This window comes from Cibotium barometz, chromosome 54 (genome assembly GCF_041138505.1).
Source record: "Cibotium barometz isolate CiBa-2024 chromosome 54, ASM4113850v1, whole genome shotgun sequence".
In the NCBI taxonomy this organism is placed as follows: Eukaryota; Viridiplantae; Streptophyta; class Polypodiopsida; order Cyatheales; family Cibotiaceae; genus Cibotium; species Cibotium barometz.
Genome location: NC_141099.1, coordinates 4,085,001 through 4,094,000, shown reverse-complemented (window position 1 = coordinate 4,094,000; position 9,000 = coordinate 4,085,001). Strand labels below are relative to the sequence as shown.

Here is a 9,000-nt window from a genome sequence, read left to right as displayed (position 1 = left end):
CGGAGAATATTCCCAGAATCAACTGGCCGGATCGCCCCATGTGCTAAGGCCCGTTACACATACCCCACCGCCCATGTATGGGCGGGGGAGATTGCCTGCCCATGAATTATGAGCAATGGATACCCCCACCGCATCAGCATGGGCATGCAGGGGATTCTCAGCCGGCCGGATCGCCCCGTGTGCTAAGGCCTGTTACACATCCCACCACCCATGTATGGACGGGGAGATCGCCTGCCCGGTGGATACCCCCACCGCATTAGCATGGGCAAGCAGGGGTATGGCGATGTGTAATGGGCCTACGCTGGTATGGACGTGAGAAACTACCGTGGTTTGAACTTTGGACGTAAGAAACGAGTTTTGATTGAAAGTGCAGGGGGTTCTCGTGTGCATGCACGCGAGTGCAGAAGATACCCGTGCTCGTTGTGTCCTCGCCTTGCACACCACGACGAAACACTGTTCGGATTTGGTAGCAAACCGCGTTGGGATATTATGCTGTATCTTCATACACCTTTAGAGATAAGCATTTCCTTCTCCGGCACTGTAGTTCCGAGCGTGTGTTAATTCTGCATTGTGTGTCTATTAGGATTGATCTCCTTCTACTGATTCTGCGGATCCACAGCTGCAGGCCAAGAAGCCATGGCCGGGCCTGGATTTGGGCCGGGTGGGGGGTTTGGGGGGCCTCCGGGTGGCGGCGGTGATCCACTTCTAAACTGCCTGTGTTGCCCCTGCATGCTGGTGTCGTCGCTGATTGGAGGACTCATGGGCTGCCTGTGCGCGCCGTTCGGCCACTTCTGGGGAGGAGGATTCTGGGGAGGGCCCCATGGCGGTTTTGGGGGGCCGCCCGGCCCTGGCTTCGGTGGTGGCCGATTTGGAGGGCCTGGAGGTGGTTTCGGGGGTCCAGGTGGCGGATTTGGCGGTCCTGGAGGCGGATTTGGCGGTCCTGGAGGCGGCTTTGGAGGAGGGGGCGGCGGATTTGGCGGAGGCGGAGGTGGAGGTGGAGGAGGAGGAGGGCCGTGAAACTCGAGACGAGCATGGATCACCGATGGGTGTGATCTTATGATGAAATGTTCTCTTTTGTCAATTATGTTTTGGCAGGACTTTGTTTCTTAACTATTTGTTACAACTTGAACTTGAAGTCTTGGACATGGGTTTTCAGTATTCTTCAATTTGAATCACCCAAATAAAGTACTTCTAGGAGGCTTTTGTCTTTCTTCTTCGTGTGATGAGTGAGGGATAATGGTACACAAGGTGGTTGTTCTTTTCATGTTGAATGCCTAATGTCTCTTTTTGTGTGAAGTGGGATATGGCAATGTTGGTAGCGTCCTCAAGGTCGATGCCTCCCAAGGAAGCTGTAAAGGTAGGCTCAAGTTAATGTCTTGTGGATCTTATAATGGTGCAAGCTAGCCTTATTTGCCATTCATCAATGATGGCCATCTCCTGCTCTGGATATTGAAGGTTTTAAGGTTAGACACTTAAGCAAGTAGCATCTGAGAAGTCACAACTACCTGTGTGTGAGAGAGAGAGAGAGAGAGAGAGAGAGGGGGAGGTGACCCCTCATACAGAGGGACAGCTAATATGGCCCAGTGTTGGGCCAACATTTTTGCAATCTGTCAGTACAGTGTGATCATTAATTAATCATTCATAGTTCTCTACCTACGCATTTTAATCCTTAGCATCAAGTAAGAACATTCACATTCAACGATTGAGGTTGACGGAGAACTCCCTAATGCAGTGGTGGAACATATACACTAGTGGGCAGGTGAAAGATCAGTAGACCAGTGTTTGATAGTAAACTTGTAAGTCGTGTGGCCTAATGCAGGGCCCTAGATCTCTGCAATGTCAAATTGGTGCAGGTGGGGATCAATTTACTCTAAATGAGAAGCGTCTTAAGTTAATTTAATGGCTCAATGTTGTTAACCTGCTCTAAATGAACCTGCTTATGGAAGTGTCTTATGTTAATTTAATGGCTTAATGTTTCCAAGAAGGATTTGTAAAATTAAGAATTTATGGAAGAATTTTTTTATCTCAAAACTAGAATATAGTTTATTCTAATATGTGGCCGGTGTGGGCATCGTTGTTATCATCTAGATGTGTCTTATCTGTTCCAGCTCACGCCAGTAAATAACTACCTCGGTTTTGATTGATCTAGTGGGCTAATCCGTGTTTCGCACATCTCCTCTAACCCCTGAATTTGTTGCCACATGGCAACTTTGTGGAACTTTTCCTTTGTGTCCCATGCTTCGCACTTATATAATTGGTTGCCACAAATGGAACAAATGGGCAAAGTGATAGGGAAGATATACTTAGTCGGTGGAGTGGATGAACATTATCAAAGGTTTGGAAGTAGGATTCCTAGCTCCATATTTTTCAAATCCTAGAGTAATAGGAGCCTACCCCACTCTCTCTTTCTCTCTCTTTTAATGTAGCACCAAAAAGCAAAGCATTCGTTCCCTAGCATACACATGACTACATTCTTCTCGTCTTACCATGTGTCCCTGCTCTCCTCTGCTTAAAATAGATAGTACAGAAAAAGATATAAATATAAAAGTCATAAACTTACACATTGATGTAACACATACAATGAATGTTCCTATAAGCTAGTGGAACAAATTGACAGAGTGATAGGACAGATATACTTGATGTCAATGGAGTGGACGAAGCTGTTGTCAAAGGTTTGAAAGTAGGATTCCCAGCTTGATATTTTTCAAATCCTAGATTAACAGGAGCCTACCCCACTCTCTCTCTCTCTCTCTCTCTCTCTCTCTCTCTCTCTCTCTGTTTGTCTTTTACCATAGCACAAAAAAATAAAGCGTTTATACCCTAGCATACATATGATTGCACACAGTGATCTCTTCCCTTGTCCTACCATGTGTCCCTAGTCTCATATGTGCTTAAAATAGATGTTATAGAAAAAGATATAAATATAAAAGTCAGAAACATGAACGTTGTTGTGACACATATATAATGAATGTTCTTACATGTATGTGTGTCTCTCTCTCTATGTTATATATACATATGTGTGTGTGTGTCTCTCTCTATGTTATATATACGTATGTATGTGTGTCTCTCTATGTTACATACATGTACATACACACATCTCTCTCTCTCTCTCTCTTTATTATAGTTATAGTTAATCTTACTAGACACAAATGAAGATTGAAATAGAGCTTTGTTAGGTGCCACAAAAAACTCATATCGAAGGGAGAAACTCCTATACGTGGTGAATAAGGTCCAAGCCTCTGGCATAGAGAATCCCTTAAAAGAGGCAATGCATCTCTCTATATCATAGTTAGTGTCACAAACATACTCTTTTATAAATAAGTATACTCCCAACTCCTCATCGGGAACACTAATCCCGTATCTCTCAATGCCCTCCTCCACAACTTTGACCATGAAAAAATCCTAATACAAAGAAGAAATTAAGAAGTTATATAAAGAAACATGAAAATCTTGAAATAAGCTCTTGTAATTTACGCACCCATCCTTGTGGTCATCTATCATAATCCCAGCAACATGTTGATGAGGAAGGGGTGCACACCAAAGAGGTGGCTTTGTAAATAAACTAAGTTATATACATCATGCACTAAAAGACCATGAATAAATAGCAAAAAATGGATATAGAATTGTAAACCTTCAACCCTCGACTCCCAACATATCCAAAGTGAATAGAATGTCGTACATGCTTGTCCCTAAAGCAAACAAAACTTTTTAGAATATATACATAAAAGAAAGAGCAAAGGGCCATGGAAACTCCTTTTGGCATGCATCCTTCTCTTGTCATATGGCAGGGGAAAAGACATGCTTAATAGGAAAGATACATATGTATACAAAAAGACAAAAAATTAGAACACATAACTTCAATACGATACCTGAAATTATTACCTAGAAGCATCTAAGATCTACTTATAAAAAATGTTACTTATTGTAAGCCAAGCAATAAGGTGGATATCCTCTCCCAAGATTGAGACCATAGCTGAAAGGACGTTCTGGTAAAAAAACTATAGCTCTCAAATCAGGTCGATCACATGCACACTGTCTCGGAAGTAAAGCATATGAAACCTCTTTCTAGTTTGGATTGCATGCAAAAGTAATAAATAAATCAGGTTTGACCTTGGAATGGATAATTGCCATTATATCTGCTACATTTTCCAAGTCCACCAATAAAACTCGATGGTAAATGGCAACAATTAGGCATGTAACAAATTGCTTCTAGGTAGTTCTTGTTGCCAGATGCAAAACTTTCTTATATACAACATTAGTAGTACAAACTGTCTCTCGACCAATCACATTGGTCGCACAACAGGCAGTATCTTGAAGAAATACCTTGACAGCATTCGATGATCGCACATGTGAATTCATGCTCTGTTAAGTTATTACCATTTCGAAGAACCCGTATGTTCTATGTAAGCTTCAATACTGTAGTGTCTCTCCATATTTGTGAGTGACATAATGCGACATTGACAATGTCCTCTCGTCCTCCCTTTGGAACAATTGACAAGATCTGCCTAAAATTGGCATATCGATGGGTCATGGGTGCCTCATCCCATATTATTAGCTTAGCTAGCTTCACAACATCTGCAAGTTGACTGTTAACCTTTATGTTACGGGTGCTAGCTGCATGTAGGTCCAATGGTATTTTAAATTGTGAGAATGAACTGTACGACCATTGCCTAGTAGCAAGGCTGCAATGCGAGAAGATGCACATGACAAAGCAACATGCCCCTCCCCATGCAACTGAGAAAGCAAACAATTATAGAGAAAGGTCTTGCCAGACCCTCCTGGACCATCAAGAAAAAACACTTCACCAAAACCTATATATACTGCCTCCAAAATCTGATTAAAGGCCGCTAGTTGACAATCATTTAGAGTTGTTTCATTCGATCGGCAATTTGTGCCTGCTGCTCAACATTAAACATTCTCTCTTCTTGTAATAATCCATTTGTAACTACGGACACAGTTGATCTGTTCATAGGAGGCATTCCCTCAAACTCAACCAAACTTCGGCCATGTTGCTGAAGAATGCGCTCTAAATGCAATAGAGCCTCATTCTTTGCCACTACTTGTTGACGATCATTTAAATTCTATATAGTCAGTTGTAATGCATGAAAAAAATCATCTGAAAGTTTCGATTAAAATCTTGCCCACAGAAGGCCGAGAGAGGTTGGCTCACAAAACACCAAAATTGTGACAAATAGGTGTCTCAATTGCGAACCGGTTTGATGAAACGCGGCCTGTTGCATACATATAAACCATTCTTCATCACTTTCCAATAAACCTCTAGCTATGCATGCTCCCTTGAAAGTGGGATAGACTTGCCCATCAAAAGTGCGCAAGTCATTAAAAGACTTACAACCTTTGCAAACAATAAGCAACATACGCAAGAAATTTTGCTCACCACCAGCAGATGGAAAAACGTTGTACATGCGACCAATGCTATTGTCTAACTTTCTTCCAGTCCACTTCTTAAGACTTGTGCTCCAAACCCATCGGCATGGAAAGTCACTGTAAAGAAAATCTTTTGCATCATCGTGCAACTCATTACATGCAAACAACTTTGTAGGGGTAGTTTTTTGTTTCTTTCTCTATCTATTATACTTTGTAAATCATCATCATCTCGAAACATGACATTATTATGTAGGGGAAGATGAACTTGTAATCTTTGGACATCGGGCTTTTCTTCATTCATATCATATTCATAAATTCGCTAGCATGCTTTTGATGCTGACACATAACGTGCATCCAAGTACCTACTGATCTCATCCATCATACCATCAGTTGAATATTGTAGTTCTCCTTGCCTTTCTACATGATTTATAGTTTGCATTTTGATTGTTGCTCTATCATGACCCTTGTACACATATTTATACAAATACTTAACTGCTGTGATTGTGGAGCATACTTCAACATTGATGTGTGCCTTGTATTTCATGGAGAGGAAAGGATTAAATGGCACTATCCAATGATTGTCTACCACAGCTCCTTTCACTTGTATGTTCCTGCCATCATCTTGACGCATATAAATAGGATAGCCATTGCTACCCACCACAGTAGATTCAAAGAAGGCACGTGGATAACGACTACATTTCCCATTAGTCATGCACGACGCAATGGGATTTGGTGCACCACATGGACCATGAACATTACATTGTCTAATAATCTCATGTAACTCAAAAAACATTTCCCTGTGAGGTAACTCTGCGCATTATAATCAATCATAATGACTAATCTCAGTTGCCTTAAATTCATCTGCCAAAATCAATAACATGTGAGTGAGGCAAACCTGTCTTTTGGAACTCAATCACAAAAACATAACCAGCACTTTTCCAAACAAATTATCCTTTGTAATTGACCTCATCATATCCTTATGTTTTTTATAAAACACGCGGGTTGTCAAATCCAGTCGATCATGCGCACTCTGCCCTAGAAGCAATGCTTCACATATTTCAGACCATTGTGGATTGCAAGTGAATGTAATGAACACATTTGGCTTACCCTTCTTCCTTACAATTACCATTGCATCCTGGAATAGCTGATACATATACCGTGGCCCTCCTGTAAAAGAAGATGGTAGCACAACTCTACGTCCTACAATGTTGCCCAGTATAGTTCTTGCACCATTAGTTGCATTAACCATGTCTGATAATCCTTGAAACACTTCTGCACGCAAAGTTGTTTGATTATTACGTATCCATACCAACCTCAATTCCTACATGCTACTATATGCATCCACAATGTACTATTGCAATCATCTTCCCCCATGTAGAAGGAAAGCATTAGTATCAAGTCTAATTTGCAATCGGTATGCATAATATTGTCTTTGAGTAACACATTTCGTCGAACTATGAATCTCATGCAATGATGCATGGGTAGGAACACCAACATATGGAATGTATATATGCCAACCATCCTCCCCTCGTGGTGGAAATAAAAGAACTATGAATCTCATGCAATGATGCATAGGTAGGAACACCAACATATGGAATGTATATATGCCATCGAACGATGAATCTCATGCAATGATGCATGGGTAGGAACACCAACATATGGAATGTATATATGCCAACCATCCTCCCCATGCAATGATGCATGGGTAGGAACACCAACATATGGAATGTATATATGCCAACCATCCTCCCCTCGTGGAAATAAAAGAACATATAAGAGTGGCATGTATGATCGATGTAGATATTCTTCTCACAAACCCATTGCGCAAAAAAATTTGGATGTCTTGATAGCTGACATCGGCATCATCTCCTTGCCTTAACACGATAGTAGCAACCTCACTAGCTGTGGGCACCAAGTATTGTCTTGATAGCTGACATCGGTATCAACCTCCTTGCCTTAACACGATAGCAGCAACCTCACTAGCTGTGGGCACCAAGTATTGTCTAGAGGTGGAGCGATTCTTGCAAATTATCATCTTCAAATCTGCATGTGGATTGCTTCTCAATACTTCCCCAACAGCTCGCAATGCACAGGCATATGGAATGCATGCATGTATCATCCTCTGCAATAATGCCAAAGCACCAGGATCCAAACTAGGCATGCCATCCAAACGATTTTACAGTTCATGCTCTGTGTCATATACATATAGCTGTGCAAAACGTGGGCGCTCTTCCCGTCCTCCATCAGGCAATAAAGTTCCAGCACGATGATATACGTTGCCATGAACTCGAAAGTTATATATGCCTCTATTTTCCAAAACCGTTTCATCAATATGAGCACCCAATGATACAAAAGCTAGGACACTATTGTATATATGCCAACCATCCTCCCCTCGTGGTGGAAATAAAAGAACTATGAATCTCATGCAATGATGCATGGGTAGGAACACCAACATATGGAATGTATATATGCCATCGAACTATGAATCTCATGCAATGATGCATGGGTAGGAACACCAACATATGGAATGTATATATGCCAACCATCCTCCCCTCGTGGAAATAAAAGAACATATAAGAGTGGCATGTATGATCGATGTAGATATTCTTCTCACAAACCCATTGCGCAAAAAAATTTGGATGTCTTGATAGCTGACATCGGCATCATCTCCTTGCCTTAACACGATAGTAGCAGAAACCTCACTAGCTGTGGGCACCAAGTATTGTCTTGATAGCTGACATCGGCATCAACCTCCTTGCCTTAACACGATAGCAGCAACCTCACTAGCTGTGGGCACCAAGTATTGTCTAGAGGTGGAGCGGTTCTTGCAAATTATCACCTTCAAATCTGCATGTGGATTGCTTCTCAATACTTTCCCAACAGCTCTCAATGCACAGGCATATGGATTGCATGCATGTATCATCCTCTGCAATAATGCCAAAGCACCAAGATCCAAACTAGGCATGCCATCCAAACGATTTTGCAGTTCATGCTCTGTGTCATATACATATAGCTGTGCAAAACGTGGGCGCTCTTCCCGTCCTCCATCAGGCAATAAAGTTCCAACACGATGATATACATTGCTCCATGAACTCGAAAGTTATATATGCCTCTATTTTCCAAAAACGTTTCATCAATATGAGCACCCAATGATACAAAAGCTAGGACACTATTGTATATATGCCAACCATCCTCCCCTCGTGGTGGAAATAAAAGAACTATGAATCTCATGCAATGATGCATGGGTAGGAACACCAACATATGGAATGTATATATGCCATCGAACTATGAATCTCATGCAATGATGCATGGGTAGGAACACCAACATATGGAATGTATATATGCCAACCATCCTCCCCTCGTGGAAATAAAAGAACATATAAGAGTGGCATGTATGATCGATGTAGATATTCTTCTCACAAACCCATTGCGCAAAAATATTTGGATATCTTGATAGCTGACATCGGCATCATCTCCTTGCCTTAACACGATAGTAGCAACCTCACTAGCTGTGGGCACCAAGTATTATCTTGGATAGCTGACATCGGCATCAACCTCCTTGCCTTAACACGATAGCAGCAACCTCACTAGCTGTGGGCACCAAGTATTGTCTAG

General features: G+C 41.7%; 1 protein-coding gene across 1 annotated transcript; it reads left to right on the top strand.

Moving 5' to 3' along the window:
• The first annotated feature begins 361 nt into the window (after window positions 1–361).
• LOC147607789 (uncharacterized) lies at window positions 362–1,155 on the top strand. The gene has a single exon (XM_086789738.1). The coding sequence runs from the start codon at window positions 637–639 to the stop codon at window positions 1,015–1,017; it is 381 nt and encodes a 126-aa protein (XP_086645864.1). The 5' UTR covers window positions 362–636; the 3' UTR covers window positions 1,018–1,155.
• The last annotated feature ends 7,845 nt before the right edge of the window (window positions 1,156–9,000 follow it).